Source organism: Lepisosteus platostomus, chromosome 2 (genome assembly GCF_059453375.1).
Source record: "Lepisosteus platostomus isolate fLepPlt1 chromosome 2, fLepPlt1.hap1, whole genome shotgun sequence".
NCBI classification, from domain to species: Eukaryota; Metazoa; Chordata; class Actinopteri; order Semionotiformes; family Lepisosteidae; genus Lepisosteus; species Lepisosteus platostomus.
In genome coordinates this window covers 57,166,675-57,188,666 of record NC_142612.1, presented here as the reverse complement: position 1 = coordinate 57,188,666, position 21,992 = coordinate 57,166,675, and the positions used below count along the sequence as shown (strand labels likewise).

At 37.9% G+C, this 21,992-nt stretch overlaps 1 protein-coding gene across 1 annotated transcript; it reads left to right on the top strand.

Moving 5' to 3' along the window:
- Positions 1-3,361: 3,361 nt before the first annotated feature.
- Positions 3,362-21,558, top strand: mxra5a (matrix-remodelling associated 5a). The gene is made up of 7 exons (XM_088609274.1): positions 3,362-3,859; positions 6,259-6,485; positions 6,901-7,030; positions 7,549-7,939; positions 9,228-13,409; positions 14,306-15,206; positions 18,468-21,558. Exons 2-7 carry the CDS (start codon positions 6,307-6,309, stop codon positions 20,380-20,382), a joined length of 7,698 nt encoding a protein of 2,565 aa, XP_088465400.1. The 5' UTR covers positions 3,362-3,859; positions 6,259-6,306; the 3' UTR covers positions 20,383-21,558.
- Positions 21,559-21,992: the final 434 nt, after the last annotated feature.

The following is a 21,992-nucleotide window of genomic DNA, read 5'->3' as shown; positions in this document are numbered from 1 at the left end:
ATGTTAAAACAGTTCTAAAAAATAGTTAGAGGTAGGTAAAATGTTTGTCCTTTGGCTGCCCTTAAAGGCAGTAAAATTTTATAGTCAATCAAATTGCTTGCTTTAGATCATTCAATCATTCTCTAAGATTTTAAATTAATCTGACAAGAGCTTAACCTGAAAGTCTTTGCACCCTTCCAGTATTACAATACAAACTGATATCTCTCTTATCTTGCGTTGTAGACCTCTGCACATGTTGAATATATATTGGAGGAATGTGAAAAGTACATGTGGAGATTCTGAAAGCCAGTTCTTTTAGTCAGTTTTTTAAAAAACCTCATTATGGATAAGCCATAGATCCTTAATAGATACATCTGTATTTTGGTGTGTAGGGGATCAATTCTTAATATTTCCATGATACAAGAACTCATAATGCCTGGACAGAAAGGATCACCCATTCTTCTTTCTGTCTACTTTACCAAATTGACAGAAATGGCCACAAATCTGCACTGTGGTTTTTACACTTTCTAAACTTCTTTGAAACTGTATACCCTTTACTTAACATTCCAGTTTAATGGGCTCCCGTTGTGCTCAGCAGTACTTGTGCCAGTTTGAGCACTTACCCACAGCTGTAGGTCTTGTCAAAGGTCAGCCCTGTGATAACCTGTAAGGAAGCATGGGATGCTGATCTGCCTTGTGCCTGGAACTTTGAATGGGGCACAGCTTGCTGGAAAATTATTAGCTTTGGAAATGAGGCTAACATCCATTAAGCTGGAAAGACCCTATAATGAAACAACAGCTGTGATCATATTTACGACATTTCTTGTAAAAGCTGTCAATACAATCAGTAGGTACAAACCCTACATGCCCATCAACACACTGAAAGACAGCCCTACAGCTACCAGACACACTGAACTAAAGATGTAATTAACTTCCAGACAAATAAACAAAAGCCCACACTGACCCTGCATAGCACTGACACACAGAGACATATGAAAGGTTACAAACAAGAAGAGGCCATTTGGCACATTTGGCAATCATGTAACATCAAGCCAACACTAAATACTAGTTTCTGGTCCTCAATCCATTTGTGAGAATATATGCTTAAAACAGGTCTTGATCTTAAAGTGCTACATGAACTTAAATTGCAGGAGTTTGCTAGGCTAATGAATAACTACCAACCCATCCTTAAAAATACATATTAATAGGCTGCAATATTAATATAATAAATAATCTTAATAAAAATACAGTACCATCAGATCAGAAATTCCTCCAAGGCAAAGGAATAGGTCACAGTAAAACTACAGGAAAAATTAACTGCAGCTAGGTTATTATCTCATCTATTCTTTCTTATGTGAGGTGCTCAGATACAATCTAGCACATATTTTTAATATTTTAAATTTTAAAATGCTAATGCCATTTAGGGGGGACCCTGGCATTGTTAATCTGTCGTGTGCAAAAACCGGGCTAGTACCGGGGTAGTTTGGGTTGTGAAATACATCTACTGGTATATGTGTCCTATTGAGGTTGCCTTTTCAATTTGAGTAATCCTGCAGAATCAAGCTGCCAGGGCCTTGCATGCTTGAAAAAGAACCCACTGTTGCCTGCCAGTCAGCCAAACTCACCAAAGACAAGAGCAAAGCCCTGCCCACATGTGTTTACGACATAAATCCTGTCACCTCCTCCCTTCTTATCAACAACAAGGGAGATGTCCCTTGTGATGCCTTCTTTGGCAATTCAGTCATTCGTAGAGCTCAGGTTAGAGTGTACGCATAAACACTTCAGAACCTAGTACCTGCATTTTAAAAAGTAAAAAAAAAATAGTTTGACAGTTTCACGATTACACAATATCTCTTCCGAATTTCTGAAATGGAAACGTCTGGCATAAAATCCTGTAACAAAAAGAAAATAAAATGGAGTGTAAAAAGAAATGAAGGTATAAAATAATACCCATAAAGGTAGGAATGTGAACAAAAACACAAATAAAGAAATTGTTAAATGTTTTCACATTAAATGTAAGATGCTGTCAAATTGAAACAATGTTACCATTGAGCAAGACCTCCCTGATAATCACACTGGATAGACTGCTGAGGAATGTTCTGTCACTCTTCCTGTGAAACTGCACCTGGATGGAGAAGGCAGGCGGCTGTTAATAGCATTTCCAAATATATTCCACTGTTACTTGAACTGATTTAGTAGAGAAAGCCAGACACAGCAAGACTTTGACATTGTTTCCTGAAGTCATGCCATTGAAATCCTAGTGCTACACTATGTCGCCTTGCGTGCTAGAAAATGGACACTTCCAGACTGTCTTGGATGAACATGAAACTGCTGCCTTTTGGACTGTGTGTTTGTATTACTGAGCAGTACGATTGTTGGCTTGCAACAACCACCAATGCTTAACATGATATCTTCACACACACATCTTCTAGAAAGTTCTCACAGGTGCAAATCTGTGTTCAAGAAGAGATATTAAAACTTGACTACTCTCTGCTGCTACCTCATGTTCTCTGAATATCCTCCAGGCATGTTGATCAGTTTCATGCTGATGACGGGCAACAGTCATTCATTTGGTGTACAGGATATTTCTTCTTGAAATAATCTTTTTGCTGTAATCTCTGCCATTTAACATTGTACAGGGATTACATTAATGTGACAGTCTCACGGTATTGTGGAAACTCTTTGCTTTACAGGACATGGCCTGTCTCTCATAGAGCTGGTGTTCTGGTGTCTCTGGACTACTCTACACACAGTCAAACCATGTTTCTAAGCAACATCTTTCATAGACTGGCTGCCTTCAATCATGCCCACAGTATACAGGTGATGTTCATTGTTTGGATGAGACATGGTCCTTATTTAAGATTAGCAGTGTTATTTTCCAAAGCTATTCATACAAATCAATTAGCTAATTGTGTGTGTGTTTACTAAGCTCAAATAGCAAACATGCAGTTTCTGTCATGTTTATTAGATTACATGATCTGAACAGTTTTCATTACAAAAAGCAATACTCATGAATTAACCAACCTGTTGCAGCCCAAGAAACCAAATCCTCCAATTTAAATATGTGCCTGTGATTAAACTCTTATTGATAGTTGTGATGCAAAGTTTACACAAGCTTTATTAAAATGTATTAAAAAGTTACCTTTTCAGTTGTATATACAGGTACTGTATGGTATAGCTTCAGGGTTTTTTTTACATGTATTTACAGTTATTCAAACAGAAACAAAATGAAAAAGATGTACTCTATAATGAAGGGGAAAATTGACTGGCCACATCTTAGGGGTGATAAATGCCTTTCACAGCTAATGTGGCCCCTCCTCTCCAGGACAAATCATCTAATCTTAGAGGCTAAACCTCAGTCTCACTTGCTAGACCTGCTAACAGTGGCTGAGAACAGACGTGTCCCCAAATGCTGGAGTGTACATTCCCTTCCTCAAAGTCAACACCTCAGCTGTACTTCTGACCAGCTAGAAAACTTCTTGCGGCACTGAACGTGGAGTGGGATTTTTTTTTAAATAATTATATTCCGGAAGAATTGGCGTTATTAGTATTCCACTGGAAGTTACACTGTTTGGTTTCAATATATAACAAAACGCTAAAACAGTTTTAATGCTTTTGCTTAATGCGATTCTCTGTATTTGCAAAAAGTAACACGCAAAGCACATAGTATTCTGATGATCTGGAGAGCGCATTATTTTTATTCAATAGAAAACGGGTGGTATCCTCGGACATTGATGCGGTCTTGATGATTGGATGTCTCTGAACGTTTCGTCTGCACACAGTGGTTTCGAAAAAGGAATACTGGATTGAAATGGACATTTAAGCAATAAGAAAAATGATGAACTTTCATATTGTCTTTCTCCGGCTTCTCGATTTCAAGGTAACTTTTCGTTTTATTTAATCCTGTGCATTTATTTAGTGTTTTAGAAGGGTGTTAATTGCTAGAGTTATTCACATTTTTTTCCATTAAAAAAAACTAAAACTTCTAAAAGAGGGGTATGTTTTTAAGTAACTGTAGCAGTTACTGTAGTACAGTACTGTAGCAACAAGTTGTTTAAATGAAAATGCCAATGGATAGTTAAAATAATAATAAACGACAGTATTAATAAATTTAAGAGTACTGTAAATAAATCGTAACCCTTTTTCGTAGCTATAATGACTTTTAAATCGATAAATTGCTAAATAATTGTTATCCTGTAAATCAGAAGTGCATTGCCAAATTGCAATGCATCACCTTTTAAAAGACGTATTAAATAACACAAGCTGTATGTCGCACTACAATAAAATACAATCAAATAAACTTCATTGGTGGTGGGTCATTTTTATTGCAAATTCCATTTAAAAAATAAAGACACAATTGTTGATAGTTTAGAGCAATAGATCTTTGTCTGCTTAAGTCATCAGACGCACTGTCGCTCAAACTGCATTTGAAATATCCCGAATCGCGAGCTCTAGGCATTACTGGTGGGGCAGTTTTTGTTTGATTATTTTCGTGACTTGGTGACGCTGAAAATTGGGCTTATAAAGAAATACCACATCATTAGTCACTATAGAAAATGGCAATATACTGAATATAATTTAATGTGTTGGGTTTTTTTTTCATTTGGAAACGGTCACGTTTGGTACTGTTCTGTCCTACTTGAGACCATGTTAGGAATAAAATATGTCTAAGCGCGTTGAGAGAGCAGCCTTGTATCTTTTGGAACTCTTATTTTCAACTAGAGTTTTTGCGTCATTCTCTAGTTATTACTCTAGCCAATTGTTTCCTTGCGGGTGGGTCTATAAGAAGGCAAAAAACAATATTAAAAAGGAAATGTTATCACACAAAAAGGACAGTTTGAAGTGTCAGAGTCTAAAGTGGTTTCTGTTCACTTTCACTGTCATTCATTCAGGTACTGTATGTGCTTCAGAGTTAAACTGTCGTGTGTATTACATTTGGATAAAATGCTGTCAGTACCATTGGTAGTTTCAAATGACCAGTTTTAGTTTTTTTAGACTTAATAGTACATGCTGAAGGTACATGTATATATAACTTTCTTCCCAAGTGCATATGAGTCTTGTTGTTGTAATCTAGAAGTGATTCTGTCCCCCTTGAGAAATCTTTGGAGCTCTATTTTTTTTTCCTGTCTGGGACCATTTAACCGTGCAGTTTCCTTGATCTTGATAAGTGGAGGAAGTTTCCGTGAACTGTTATGGTTCTTGAACTTCCTTAAACCATCTGTAGAAGTTTTATAAAGGGTTTGAGAGTAAAGAAAGGAAAACAACCTAGCTCAGCACAAATGTTTAATACAGTGATATTTTGTAGTGTTGGTGCAGCAGCAATGGAGCATGATTTTCAATCTATTGTATTGTAAAGACTGCCTAGATATGTTTAGTGTTTTTTTCATTTTATAAATCTAATCTACAGGTGTTCACAAAGGATGGGCTCAACTTGACCGACCTCTGCATGGCTTTTCATTGCCTAGTGCAATTAAATTAAATCACATCCCTTCTAGGGGTAAAACAAAACCCAAACTTTTGTTGGCTTTTTCATCACCTGCTCACCTCTTTATGGAATATGACACTGTGCTTTTTCATTGTGCTTCATATTTTAAGGAATTCTTGCAATTTTTTAAATTATTATCTACAGTAAACTGTTCTTAAGGTTATATGATGCATTTTCTATTAGAGAATAGAAATGTTTGATTTATTGAATTCCTAAAGTAGTTCCTAAATGTTTAGCTCTATGTGTATATTTAATGAAATGTTATACGGAAGAAAATCCACAGGTGCACCAAAACAAAATTCAGTACAGATTAATTTCTTAAATCAACTTCACCTTTCACGATTCCAGGAAAAGAACAGACGGGATCACTACAGTATAGGTAACCTTCAATAATCGCTATTTTGAAATTAGAAGCATTAATCCAATGGAAACAAAGACAAAATGTTTTGAGATTAGCTGTAAGTGCTCTCACTGCAAATTTCCCCCTTACTAGTCAAACATCGAAGTGTAAATTCATCCTAAAAAATCAAACATTATTAAATTTTAGTAACTTATGTTACTAAACGATCAGCAAACATCTTAGGTTTCTACAACTAAAGAATGTTTAGCATTTCAAAAGACTCATATCTGCAATGTATTTATTTTTCAGTAGAGAAACAATCTAGAATGGGAATCTTCAGCCAGCACATTATTTTGGCCTCATGTGTATGTTTAATCTGATTTTTAAAAAATCATCGTCAGGCTTCTATTTTAATGTCATTAAATTCTGGACGAAATTATTTTTTGTGATGCAGTGAAAAGGACTCCTGGAAGAAAGACGTGTCCTCAACATTCTGTTGACGATGGGATGTCCTGGCACTCTGTCCTTGGTGCTGATCATAGTGATGGCACTAGCACACACAGGTGTCTCCTGTCCGCACCCCTGTGCTTGCTACCTGTCCACAGAGGTGCACTGCACTTTCCGGTCTTTATTATCTGTGCCTGCTGGACTTCCTAAGCATGTGGAACGAATCAATTTAGGGTTAGTAGTTTAATTTCTCACTTTTTCTAATTGATGTTTTATCCGTATTACAGAAAGTTTTCGTTGTAAAAGGGATGGGTGGCAGAGTGAACACAGTCTTGTAAATTTAATAAATCTCTTTGGTGTAGCCATGGTAAATCTGATCTTTTATTGGAAACAGCACCAGTCACCTCTAGACTCGTTGAAGAGATTTAGACTTTCTTTAAAGTTTCATTTTACGGTATCCACATTAGCATGTCATATAGATGAATTTAATCAATGAATGTCAGATAGAATTTAATCATTCAGAACTGTATACATTATGCATTTTAAAACTGTAGCACAGTGAACATTAGTGTACTTACAGCATCTATTTTAGTGTACTTAAATGCCTTATTTTATATTGTTAATAGTAAAAAATGTTTCCTTATTGAAGGTTTAACACCATTAATAAACTCACAGAAAAGTCTCTGGCTGGATTAAGGAAACTGGAACTTCTTATGATGCATGGGAATGACATCCAATCTATCCCCAATGGAGTCTTCAGAGACTTAATATCACTGCAGGCAAGACCTTCTACTGTATCTTCATCTCTGTTACATTTACTATAGTTTACAGCAGCATAATGAGTGTAAAATGATAATTTTGAATTAATATGTAGTATTACTGGTACAGAGCCATACTATATTACAGGCCAGATCAAAGTCTTTCACCCACACCAGAATGAGAGAAGACAATGATATATTCTAAGGGCATAAATGGTGAAAAAGTTTTAAATTGATCATGTAGGCTTCAATAAACTATGCTCACAGCTACTTAGTGATTTGGCCTATTTTCCTCAAAGTAATTTAAATGTCAATGTATGTTGAATAGTTTATCTCATGTGCAGCTAAAAAATCTAGTCTTATCAAACATTTGTTGACTTTCATGATACGACTTTCTTAGGCGAGTCTCACTCACACTTTTCTTATCCATAGTACGTGAAGCACAATCATGCTCTGGCCAAAAGACTCTAGTCTAGCCAAGTCACAGGTTTACATCTGTCTCCATTTATAATATCAGTGGTCTATCCCTTTTTCTTTAGGTGCTGAAAATGAGTTACAACAAAGTAAATGTGATTACGGGACAGGCCTTTCAGGGCCTGTCCAGTTTGCTCCGACTGCACTTAGACCACAACAGGATTGGGTTCATTCACCCGGATGCTTTCAATGGGCTGACGGCACTGCGCCTGCTCCATCTTGAGGGGAACCTCCTTCAGCAGCTCCACCCGAGCACCTTCGTGACTTTCTCATTCTTGCAGCATTTCAAAATCTCCACACTGAAGCACCTGTATTTGTCTGAAAACAGCCTCACTTCGCTGTCCAGACGGATGTTCAAAACAATGCCCCAGCTGGAAAGCCTGTATTTACATGGAAACCCGTGGACATGTGACTGCAGATTAAAATGGCTTCTGGACTGGAATAAGCAGTCTGAAGGTAAGTCATTTTTGCCAGGTTTAGCTGATTTCCTATATCTTCTGATGGTGTTATTTGAATGGTAGCAACCTCTTCCGAGTTTTAACATTTATTTTCCTTTCTTTAAATCAATGGTCATAATATGCTTTCAATTAACTTGATCTCTGATTTCTGTTCAAGTTTTTCAAAGACTCTCATTATTTGCTTATCAAAAACATCTTTTCACTCTGGCAATTATATATGAAATATATATATAATATTAGCCAGCAGCCATATCACCCTGCAGCTCTCAACTGTCTACCCACTGAAGCTAAGCAGGGCTGAGTAGAGTGTTATCCCGGTGTCTGGGCAAAATTCCCCCCCCCCATTCAGCATTTACCGTGGCCTCCAAATTGCCCCCATGTATGATTGGCTTGCACTTGCCCTGCGATGGACTGGCGTCCAGGGTGTACACTGCCTTGCGCTCGTTGCTTGCCAGGTAGGCTCCGGCTTCCCGTGACACCGTATGGTATAAAACGGTTTGGCAAATTACATGCCATATATAATATTATATATTAATCCTATATAATATAATTCTTTATTATATAATTATATCATGCACAGTATACGGGGATATAATGCTCTATACATCTGTGCATTTATACTTTGGTTATGGTAAATAACTATTGTTAATTTCATCTATGTATTGATTGTAGTTGTCTTTTCTCTTGTCTTTCTTTATTCTACCATTGTGTGTGGGGGGGTTACAGACCCTGGCTCACCCCTTGTATAAATATAGGCTCACCTGTCCATCACGAGGAGCCAGGGGTACAGCTTAGGGTTTTTAACCTGGCCTTCCGGTGTACAAATGTACTCTTATTTATGTGTCATTACACAGCCTGGGTGATTGTAGGCCTGTTGTTTTTTTTTAAAACCGCAAGCAGAAAAGGGCATAATAGCAACTGCAATTTATTATTTTTGCTGAATATTTCATCTTTTTCTTTTTGTAAATATTTTTTTTCTTGCAACAGAGCACTTTCAGTAAATGGACACCTTTTTACTATCCTTTGTCTGGCCTATATAATTTTATTAGTTATCTGGCTTACTGCCAGGTGGTTTAGTCACAGCACATTGCATTAAACAACATTTTAAAAGGTGAACAATGTGCTACATTATCACTAGCACCTAATTTGTTATAATACCCTTAAAAGTATCCATTACATACTTATATGAATATATACTGTATGCATACTGTATATATACATATGCATTCACTTTTCTGTTTCTTCAGCTTTGTTTTCTAACACAGCTCAAACTTGTGTCTTTGCAGGTGTCATTAAATGTAAAAAAGATAAAGCATATGACAGAGAACAGCTGTGTCCCGTGTGTTCTACACCAAAAAATGTAAATAAAAAGGACATATTACAACTGGATAATGTTTTCTGCACCAGCCCAGTAATTAGTTCACCATTAAAGGACCATATTGACATGAGGAGGGATGACAGTGAGTTTGAAGGTCTTCCTATAGAACAACACCAAGAGCCCTTTGGAAATATAACACTGAATATGACGGATGAGCATGGAAACAAAGTAGATTTGAAATGTCACATTGCTGAGCCACAAGAGTCAACAAAAATTAATTGGAATCATATCAATTCTCAGCAGATTGCTATCAATATGACCCTGTCACTGGATGTTGAATGCCCAATGGATCGTGCACAATATGAAAAATTATGGAAGCTAATTGCTTATTACAGTGAAATCCCTGTTCATCTGCAGAAAGAGATAATGCTGAGCAAAGAACCCAATTTAAGTTACAGGTATAGGCAAGATATTCAAAAAGATGCCTATTATTTCACAGGTGTGAAAGCTAGCATATTATCACAGCCATCGTGGCTAATGCAAACATTTGTCAACATACAGCTAAACAGACTGCAGTCAACTGCAAAGAATGTAAAGCTTATTTTCACCACTCAGTTTTCACAAACTCTAGACACAGAGATTATAAGAAGACAAAAAAGTAGGTGGGTCATGATTGAGTCTAAAAATGACAGCAGAACTGTGATGAGTGTTGTCAAAGGGAACTTGTGCCAACTGGATTGTAAAGTCCTGAGTTCTGGAGATCCACTGATACAGTGGATGCTACCAGACGGATCTAAAGTAGCAGCACCATTTAACAGTGGAGACAGCAGGATTGCTGTCACTAGCAGTGGAAGGTTGATTATCAAAGCAGTAGATCACTCTGATTCAGGGGTTTACCATTGTATTGCACAAGTGAAGGGTGACATTGATATGATGGCCTATCGCATTTCTGTAGAAGAAGTACCAGGCCCAATTCTAGGAAAAGAAGAGGGCTCTGTAACTAAATCAGTAGGTGAGCCCATCATCTTGCCTTGTGCTGCCTCTGCTATACCAGAAGCTGAAATCAACTGGATTCTTCCCAGCAGCAGTATATTGAATATCAGATCAAATTCCAGCCGGGCATACGTGTTGGAGAATGGAACGTTATTCATACCGCAGACCCAGTTAACAGATAATGGACACTACAAGTGTGTAGCTATAAACAAACATGGTGTTGATTCATTTGCTACCAATGTAATTCTTACAAGAATGAAAATGTCACAGCCATTTAGAAAGTTCCCATTAAGGCCACAACCTGCAGCTGGTGGTCCCACCAAAATTAAAGCCTTATTAAGAGATGATGAAGAGTCTTCTGGTGATACCAATTTTCAAGAGCTCCCTAAAAAAGAATCTAGCAGTATAAATTCACATGGTACAAAAAGAGGCCACAAAAACAACATACGTGGGCAACCGCTCATAAATTATAAAAGAAAGTTAAAAACTAAGAATAGATTAGGACAGTCAAAAGGTTCCAAGGCAGAAAAAGGTCAACTTTCATTTGAAACACGGAGAAGAGTTACCATGTCAAATAAGAAAATTGATCCACAACAGTGGGCAGATATTCTGGCAAAGGTTCGTGAAAAAACGGTTCTGAAAACCACACCATCACCCTCAGTACACAGCACTGCAACAACAAGAAAAACAGCATCTGGAAATATGCGGTTTGAATCTTCAGACAACACTGAAGGATCTTCTATCGATGACACACATCTTCAAGAGGAAGGCTTGTTTTTGATCACTACACCCAAAAGTCATGTAAAACATCCTCAAGAAACTGTGGTGACAGAGCCCACTGTTACAAAGGACCACACCAATCGCATCTACCAAATCCCTGCATCCACCACTAACACTGACTTGTTAAATGTTGTGACACCAAATACTCATATTTTAAAGACAACATCTGGTCCTGAGGAAACAAAGTATGTTATTACTGATTTTAAAGACCACAGTGAGAATAATCTAAATATGTTAAGGACAAACACATTATATAATATAGATTTACAAGAAAGTCAGAATGACTCTTTGGAAAACAAATCTGCTTACACCGTTTCAAATTTCCCATTAAGCTCTGCAAGTATGGACTATTCTGAAACAAATGATAAAACCAATCCTCCCATAAGCTCAAAACTAAGTGAAGAGGCAATTCAAAACACAGCAAATTCACCCAGTGTTGGACCAACAGTGCCGACTGTAAAAGTCAGAGACAGTACTGTAAAAGTTCATGAACAATCCAAACTTAAAACAAACTCAGTTGATGGAAGCAAACATGAAGACATTAATGAACAACAGCATGTCAGCTCACATCATACTACATTTACCACAGTCGCTGCAATGGCCTCACCGACTATCAGTTATACAATAGCCTCCAGTACTGCTACTGTGAAAACTCACACGACTCCTACTTACCCACGGTCTAGACACCCAGTATATACACGGAGGAGGTTTGGTGGCAGAAGAAGACCCAACAAAATAAGAACCAGGCCCAACAATATTGGACCACCTCTACGTGTTCCCTCAGCAAAAACACGGCTCAGTTTATTCCCTACAACTGAAAGATCCCTTTCACCAGCTCTTGGTCTCACCACTGTAACTCCCAAACTACAAATCTATGCAGTGGCCAAGACTACAGTAACTAATTTTGACAATCAGACACCCACCACCTCTGCTCCTTTTATAGTTCATCCAATAACAATGGACAGTCATTATCAGACAGAAATGACAATATCTGGAAACCATGAATTATATAATAAAAAACATGCAGCTACTACATCAGACACCCTAGAATCCAAATCGGTTTCTACAGTGGTTTCAAAATTTTCAGCTGTTGTAGAAAAAGAAAATAAAACAACAGATGCTAGTGAAATATTTCCTACTCCTACTGTTACCACTGTGATCCATCACCAGAAGTTTATAGACACTGCTCTTACAACTGTAAATATGTCTGATGTGAGCAGCAATAAAAATACTGCTAAAAATATTAGTACTACAGCCAGTCCTGGAGATTTCCTACAGACGTCTTACATAGAGCTAGATCTGGTAGTGGAAAAGGATCTCATAAAGCCCAATATCAAGCAGGAATCCATTCATTCCAGAGAAACATCCATCACCAGAGAACGTACACAAAAATTGCCGGACCAACCTTCAACTCGACCTACAAGTGACAGCCCTACAAAAACCCAAAATAAGGTCAGAAGACCACAAGAAGCCCCATCCTTTAAAATCCATAAAAAAATTAATTCTTCTGAAAAAGGAAAGGAAAAGAAGAACAAAGTAACCCTTCAAATTCCAACAAATAAACCTAATCTGAGGTACAATTCCAATGAAGGATCTATTCTGACCACCCCAGGCCTCAAACAAAACCCTAAAAATAACACTTCTGTCACCAGCAGGCCAGAGGCAATGTTAACAGCAAAAACGGTTCCGCCACCAAGGAGAAACGATGTCTCTTATGTCGTGACAACCACTGCTCCTCCAAGACTTAAACCGACTGCACGTGTCCCAGATGCTCATTCCAACAGGGTACAAACTGGGCCAGCAGCTGGTTCAAGAAGCTCTGCGTCAAATAACATTCCTGAAAGACAAGGACAAGATTTAAGAGTCCCCAGCATAAACCAAAGGTACCCCTATTCCTGGAATAATAGATATCCTTTTATAGTGCACAGACCAGATCCCTTAAAAACACCAGCTCGGACCAAACCACCCCTAACTACCCCTGCAACCCTTCCCAAAGAATCAAGGCCCGGCTCACTTGTTACGTCTAAACCTACTGCTTCTAAGACAGAAATGCCAATGTATGAGACAACACCAAGAAGAACAACTGTCAATACTCCTACCAGCACAACAACAATAACTACATCACTACAGACAACTGCTGCCTGGCATAAACAAATGCCCCTATCCACTCCTTTTGTCCAAAAATCTGAAAGTACCACTCAGAAAGTATCTACCAAGCCTCAACGGCCTCCTAAAGTACAAATCCGGCAAATGAAACCTAGAATCACCACACATAATCTTCAGACAGTATCAGTGCATGCTGAAAAGGATGCTGAATTGCCCTGTGATACTGTAGGGGAACCTAAACCATTTCTTACTTGGACTAAAGTTTCCACTGGTAAGTATAGGCATTTCCTAACACTTTTGTCTGCTTTCGCTAAAGTGTCCATACATGTTTATCTATCCCACCTCTTAGCCCCTGGTGTACATTCATGGAAGTCAACGATTGGAGCCCCTAGGGGTGAACTAAATTAACAATTCTCATAGAGATTGCTGGCTAGCCCCATAACATCACTACTATCTGTGGCCAGGCACTCTAAGTATTATGAAAGTACTGAATAGAGCTGCAGACTTTCTCTCATTGAAATCGAGCTTTGCTCTTTCTATTTTGAAATTGTAGTGTGAAAGGAAGTGATCACTACAACAGGATGTGTCAGTGGAACCGCAGAAGCAAATTTAAGTATATTACTGCTAGAATTTCTAGTTTGTAAATTTTATATAATGGTATATATACACTGCATACATATAAGGAGTCTGTTCTGTCGTAAATTCCTGTCATTTTTCCTGTCAAAAATTAAAATACAGTACTTAAAGTCTTAAGAATTACAAATAATTAAAACCATATCTTGAAATAATTTTCACATGGTTCTTGTTTCTTCTAACCACAGATGTCTATAATATTCTCCCAAATGTTATTTAGGCTTTTTTATCTTTACGCACCTTATTGTATGTGCACAGTAAGTTACAATGCATAATTAAGATAAATTAAATAAAAGTGTTGTGTTGTGCACTTGGCAAATACTTAATTCACTGGTTTACAGAGTGGTTTACAATGTCTAAATATCATTTGCTAGAAAATATGGAGTAAAATTACATAAATTATTTGATGGTCTTTTCTGACACTGATGATAGTGGACACATTGTGTTTTGCACATTAATGTAAAGGTCTAGACCACTTTCTCCTGCTGTAGTATTATATGCAAAGGTACATTTAAAATGTGTGAATTTTTGCAGGAGCTGTGATGGCACTGAATACAAAGATACAGCGATTCGAAGTTCTGAAGAATGGGACTTTAGTCATTCAAAACGCCCAGCTTCAGGACCGTGGACAGTACCTTTGCACAGCACAAAACCAGCACGGTGTGGATAAAATGGTGGTCACACTCATTGTCCTGGCTCAGCAGCCTGGAATTCTGCAGCCCCGCCACCAGGATGTTACTGCTTATCTTGGAAGCAGTGTGGACCTGGACTGCAAGGCACATGGATTGCCAACTCCTCATATATCATGGGTACTTCCGGACAGGACAGTGCTACGTGTTGCCAGCAATACTGAGGAGCGATTAATGCTCCTAGGGAATGGAACTCTGAGGATTAAATACATCAACTTCCCAGACAGAGGAACTTACAAATGCATAGCAAGCAATGCTGCCGGAGCCGAAACTCTGTCCGTCAGGCTTCATATTGCTGCCTTGCCGCCTATGATTCAACAGCACAGGCATGAGAACGTTAGTGTCTCAGAGGGTCAGACCGTGTACATTCACTGCACAGCTAAAGCCGCCCCTCAGCCTAGCATTCGCTGGATCATCTTTGACGGGACACAGGTTCGGCCCTCCCAGTTCGTGAATGGCAACCTCTTTGTTTTTCCCAATGGAACCCTTTACATACGAAACCTACTGCCCAGAGACAGTGGGCATTATGAGTGTGTGGCAAGCAACACCGTTGGGGCATCAAGGAGAACCATAAGCTTAGTGGTGAAGAAGAGCTCCTCCACTGCCAAAATCACCTTGTCTTCTCCTACCAGAACAGACGTCTCCTATGGAGGTCAGCTGCGCCTGGACTGCTCTGCCTCTGGGGACCCGGGTCCAAGAATAATATGGAGAGTCCCTTCTAAAAAGCTGGTGGATGCGCATTACAGGTACACATTTTTTTATCAGAAAAAGACACTTTGGAATTATAAAATAGTTTTTCACTGACTTTATTTTGCTTTGAAACATTTTGCTTACAGTATGAGAAAAAGTGGTCACGGTGGCGCAGTGGTTAGCATTGCTGCTTTGCGGCACTGCAACCCCGGGTTCAATTGAGATTTCAGATAGATCTGGGAAGCTACCTGTGTGGAGTTTGTATGGTCTCCCCACTGCTTGTGTGGGTTTCATCCCACAGTCCAAAAACATACTGTACTGGTAGGTTAACTGGCTTCTGGGAAAATTGGTCCTAGGTGTCAGTGTGTGTACGCAACTGTCTGCCTTGGGATGGACTAGCATCCCATTCAGGGTGCATCCTGTCTTGTGCCTGCTGTTTGCTGAGACAGGCTTTGGCTCCCCCTAAATTAGAAGAAGAGGTTAGAAACTGGCTGTAATATCTGGTCACAATAGAAAGAGTGGTTCTTCATTCTCCTGTTATAATGTTACCAGTTGCAAATATGTACTATGTAATACCTTGCCTAAATAGTATGTCTGCTAAATTTGTGCACCTGCACAGAGCACAGTTATTTTCTTTGCAGATGCATTTTTACTGAAAACTAAAAGCACACAGAAATGCTTTTCATGAAGTTATTGATAGAGATGTGATAAAAGGCTGACTATGCCATTTCAATAAATACTGTAAATTTGCTGGAGAATATTTTGGGCAGTTTTACATGTAATGTTGGTTTGAGTCAATCAATAATAAAGAGAGCCTATCATTTGTTAAATAAATCAGAAGGCATATCTATTTTCTCATAATCTGAATCTGTCTTGATGTACAATAAGTTATAGAGAAAAGATAGCAAAGACATTTTAAAGATGATGCAGAGAATATTATATAGCATAATTGACAACATTCTGTCCATATCAATTATTTTAATATTAATTAATTCTCAAAAGTGTGTACATAATCCATTGCAAACATTGAGGCGATATTACCACAAAATGTGCACTGAAATAGCACAATTGCAAAACATAAAAAGTAAAGGATACATTCTTCAATATACCTTATCTTTCTAGACGTCTTTAAGAACTTCTTTGTATTCTAAATACAGAATATTCCTAGGCTATGTTTTCACAGTCATTTCTTGCACAGACCTGTCAATGACAGATTATATTTTGTCCTAGATATATAGTTTCACCTGGAAGAAGTGTTGCTTTTTTGACAGAGCATGCAAAGCATTTTAGGTGTCAAACTATTCCCTCCCCTCAGGCATTTACGTACTGTACAAGAACAAAAACAAATTATACACAATTATACAAGTCTGCTTCCAGGCTTACAAAGATAACATTTTTTACAACTGGAGAGCCACATACATCTTTTAGGTCAATGCTTAGACTTTTGTGCATGGCACTAGTAAAACCTCCAGACGGGGCAATGAATTTGAATAATAAAAGCTATTAAATGCTAGAAGACATTAGTCCATCTAGTTTGTTTGGATGTTAGTAGGTGTTAGTAGGTGATTGATTTAAGGCTTTCACTCACTTCTTGAAGGAAGCCAAAGTATCAGCTTTAGGAATGTAGTTTGGTAACTTCCCCTTTTGAGTAAAGAGCTTCCTTGTATCTGTCTAAAAGGCACTTCCCTTAGTTTCTGCTTGTTTTTTTTCTGGTTTGAAGTATTGATTCTGAAGATGTCCTTTGTGTAATCTGAAGATGCCTTTGAGGAGTTTAAGTTCTTAAATCAAATCCCTGCTCTCTGTTCAAGACTTAAATTGTAAGTGTAGGACATCCCTTAAGCCCAGTAATTGTTTTTTATCTTAAAGTTAATAAATTATTGGATGCTAATGGTATTTCTCCTGTTGTACTTACAGTAAGGAAATGAAGGATTTAGCTAGTCCTCTTACCAGGACATTTCAGCTTTCACTTGTGGTGGGGTCTGTGGTATTCACAAAATGAAGAATTGCAAATGTAAGGACAAAATTGAAGAAAAAACTTGACCAACTAGTCCTACAACAGTAAAGTGTAAACCTGTGGAAACTATAGAGACAAACTAGAATAATACTTACGAGACAGTCATCATGGATTTAGAAAGGGAAGATAAAACTAAATTATACAACATTATGTATTTCAATATAAAGAAAGGTTTTGTAGAAGACCAACATAAAAAACAGTTAATTCTCAAACTAAAAGACACAGGAATCCAAGGTAATGCATGTACATGGATCAGGAACTGTTTAACAGGAAGCAACTAGTCATAAGGGGGATAGCATCTAACTGGGCAAATATAAGAAATGGTGTGCAGCAGGCATCTGTTTTAGGTCCTTTGCTCTTCCTGATCTGTGTCAATGATTGTGATAGGCATAGCAAATTAAATTTGTAAAACGTTTGTCAAAATGTGATACAAAACTAAGAGATGGGGGCAAACGCAGAAACAATAAGAAGGGAATTAGAAAAAGACACAATCATGAAGTGGTCAGGGACTTGGAAAATTAAATGGAACATTGATAAGTGAAAAGTGATCCATGATCCATGCAGGAATTAAGAGTATACATTACACCACATGAGTAATTTAGAGCTGCATGTTGTAATTTAGAGCATTATGCATGAAAGGAATATACTGTAGGTGCTTATGTAGATTCTGCTATGTTGTCATCAATACCATATGGTAAAGCTATAAAAAGACCAACAAAAGCCTTGATTAAGCAAATTTTAGAATATTAATTTCTGGTCACCAAAGAAAGGATATTACAGTCTTAGAATGAGGGGAACAACAAGCATTATTTTTGTTCCCCTTGCCCAATATGCTTGCCCAACAAGCATTTTATTTTTGTCATATGCAGACTGGATCAAGAGGCCAAATGTCTTCAGTTTACAGCAAAGGAGATTGAGAGGAGATTTGGTTCTCTGCATAAAAGTGAATTAAGTCCCATATTTAACCCCGAGGTTAAATATGTTAAACTCTGGAGTAAAAAATATTGTGGCATCATTCTCGAAACTAGAAAAAAAATAATTTAAGGCAGAGAACATAAAATACAAAGTATTGTAAGTACTGTATCTGGAGAAGGTATCCAAGTAAGGTGGTTGACTCCCAAACTCTACATAAATTGAGATCTTACTCATGAATTGTAATTTGCAATTCACTTTTAATGCAACAATCCATGGTTAATATTCTAGATTTTAATTATATATCCTAACATCTTATTTGCATCTATTAGAGCAGGAATCTTCCTGCTGTATGTTCACTGGTCTAACAATTTGTTTTTCCATGTTTTAGTTTTGATCCAAGAATAAAAGTCCACAACAATGGTACCTTGGTTGTCCAGAAGGTCACGGAGAAGGATGAGGGAGATTACTTGTGTGTGGCAAGAAACAAGATGGGAGATGATTACGTGGTGCTTAAAGTTAGCGTGATGATGAAACCAGCAAAGATTGAACACAAGCAACAGGCAAAGCAACAACACAAGGTGATGTATGGAGGAAACTTGAAGGTGGACTGCATAGCATCAGGCCTTCCCAACCCTGAAATTAAATGGGGTCTACCTGATGGTACAACAGTCAACAGTGTCATGCAATCCGATGATAGTGGAATACGTACAAAAAGGTACGTTGTGTTCAACAATGGAACTCTCTATTTCAATGAAGTTGGGATGAAAGAGGAAGGGGATTACACGTGTTATGCGGAAAACCAAATAGGAAAGGATGAAATGAAAGTGCATGTGAAGGTGGTGGCAGATTCTCCTGCCATTAGGAATAAAACTTTCTCCACTGTTCAAGTGCAATATGGAGATGCAGTTTCATTGAAGTGCGATGCAAAAGGGGAGCCAACACCTTTCATAACATGGCTCTCTCCAACAAACCGCATCATTCCATCTTCATCGGATAAGTACCAGGTACACAATGATGGTACACTTTTCATACAGAAGGTCCAAAGGTTTGACAATGGTAACTATACCTGCACTGCCATAAACACTGTAGGGCAGGACAAGAAGGTTACAAGAGTAGAAGTCCTGGTCTCTCCACCTTCCATCAATGGGGTAAGTGGAGTGATGAACACAATCAAAGAACAAGCCATCAAAGAGCAGCGCAAATTCTTAGACTGCAAGGCTGAGGGGATCCCGGTACCTCGTGTGATGTGGGTTTTGCCAGAAAATGTTGTCCTTCCTGCTCCCTACTATGGAAGCAGCATTACAGTTCATCTCAATGGTACCCTTGACATAAGGTCCCTAAAAAAAGCAGATTCAATCCAGCTGGTCTGTATTGCACGCAATGAAGGTGGGGAGGCTAGGCTGACAGTACACCTTGATGTAACTGACAGCCTGGAGAAACCGGAGCTGAAGAGCCCCAAAACTGAGACTCTGCCACTAACTATTGGCAACACGATAAGGATAAACTGCTCTGTTGAGGGCAAACCAGCTCCAGAAACCATTTGGATCCTTCCCAATGGTTCCCGACTTTCTAGTGGCAAACAGTTATCAAAATTCTATCACAAACCAGATGGAGCCCTTTATATTAGCAATCCTTCCCTCTCTGAAGTGGGTACTTATCGTTGCTCAGCGAGAAATCCAGCAGGACAGGTTGAAAGAATAGTTGTACTAGAAATAGGGAAAAAGCCAGACATCACTAACAAACACAGTTCCTTGGTGAGTATCATTAATGGAGAAAATCTGCAGCTTCACTGTATGTCTGAGGGGAACCCACAACCCAGGTTGTTCTGGACGCTTCCCAGCGGCATGATTCTAACCAGCCCTCAAAGAACAGGTCGCTACGCAGTATGGCCAAACGGCACACTCACAGTTCAGCAAACTTCCGTGTATGACCGAGGAACATATTCTTGTAGGTCAGTCAATGAATATGGGACAGCAGCGTTGAATGTTCCAGTAATCATTATAGCATATCCCCCCAGAATCACCAGTGGCCCTGCACCAGTGATATACGCTAGAACCGGAGTTGCAATCCAATTGAACTGTTTGGCCATTGGCATTCCCAAGGCTGAGGTAATGTGGGAAATGCCAGATAAAACACGTCTTACTGCAACTGGTCAAGCGCGGCTGTTTGGAAACAAGTACCTGCATCCTCAGGGTTCCTTAATCATTCAGAACCCTTCCACCAGAGACACTGGGTTTTACAAGTGCACTGCAAAAAATGTCATCGGTACCGATTCAAAAGCAACATTTGTACATGTGTTTTGATTTTTGAGTACATTGTTAACATATGCCCGAGAAACTGCCATGATAAGTGCAGAGAATACTGAAACTTAAAAGCTTAATCAGAAATTTAATAACTATATTCACAAGGTTCAAGATCAGTGTAAACACAAAATCAATCAGAGGAAAAGCACAAAAGGATTCAAAGCCTTGTACTGTATTGTACCATAATCTGAAAAAAAAAACATAAAGTAAATATGCTGAGAAAATGTATTTTTTAAAAATACTAGTATATTAGTTCAGTTGAGCCAAAAAGACTACTCCAATATTTTATACACTGCAGTTACTATTGTAGCTTCAAATGATGTTACTAACCTTAGTATTACTTAATTTAGCTTATTTTTAAATCTGACAATGACAGGCAATGTCAAAAGTCATGGTAAATGCAAATGCATTTTGTGTTTCATGTTGGAGACTCCTCAGATGGACTGGTGTCCTGTCCAGACTCCAGTCCCACTTTGCGTCAAATGAATGGATGAGCTCTGGGAGTAAATTGCTTTCTGATATGGGATAAATGTTACAATCTGTAAATCTCAGTTCAACTGTATTGAAAAGAACATTTGCGATTGAAGAATTGCAACCTTCTTAAGGGACTGAATTAAGATCTTCTATTGCACAATATTCAGCAATCTAGGTTATATTCTGAAATGAGTTTCAATAAGGAGAATGTAAGCCATGAAAACAGAAGTAAACATACCATCACGATCGGAATAGTCAATTTTTAGAAGGATCTTCTCATTTCTATATTGTGAAATCTAAATTTGTAGCTATAAATCTACAGAAAATTAACACTGCAAGTAAGTAAAAGTTTAGAGATTTTATTCATTAGTATAAGAGTTGCGGGGTGACTTCTTCAATTTCACATTTTTTCAGGCAAGCATTATGAATATGAAGGTTTGAAACAAAGAACAAAGCTTCAAAAATTATTTCCTATTTAGAATGATTAACCTGTAGCATATTAAAAAATCTTGTGTTTGTTTTCTCCTCTTTTTAAGTTATTTGTCTTTAAAAGACTTTGGTGTATAGCTATGTTTATAAGGTTAAAAACAAGGTAAGTCGATCTTGTAATAAAGAGACAGCTCTAGGGTTTCTGAGCTTCTACAATACTGTATATTGAACAGCTAATATTTTTTAAATAAAGACAAAAACTATTTTAAAGTTGTTGCTGACTCTGTTTTTACTGTTGTTTCTTTTGCTATCCGTACACTTTATGCCCTTTACTTGTGCTATAAAAAGGAGTACTGGAACTTTACTTTAAAAGCAGATTGACAGTTATTCATACTGGAATGATTCCTGAGCTATTATGGAAAATTAATTAGATATTAGAAATAAGGGTGTTGGAGCTGTCACTTGATATAGAAATGGCCAAAGTAAGTTTAAGGAAATGAAACAGATTATGTGATTGAAAAAGAAAATCATTAAATTTAAACTTTGATTTCAGAAACTCCCAAAACAAACACTCTCATCATGGCAAAATAACTTTTCAGACATAGTAAAAAAAAATGGCACATGAGCTAGATCTTAACCACTGTTTGACACAGCAAAAAGTACTTTTGTAAAGACCAGACAAATCTAGACTTCACTGAAAAGCATCA

Bases quoted from the DNA above. Each gene is read 5' to 3' on its own strand.
- mxra5a (XM_088609274.1), top strand. From the start codon at position 6,307: ATGGGATGTCCTGGCACTCTGTCCTTGGTGCTGATCATAGTGATGGCA. The intron at 7,940-9,227 runs GTAAGTCATTTT...GTGTCTTTGCAG, and splicing joins CTGGAATAAGCAGTCTGAAG to GTGTCATTAAATGTAAAAAA. The intron at 13,410-14,305 runs GTAAGTATAGGC...GAATTTTTGCAG, and splicing joins TTGGACTAAAGTTTCCACTG to GAGCTGTGATGGCACTGAAT.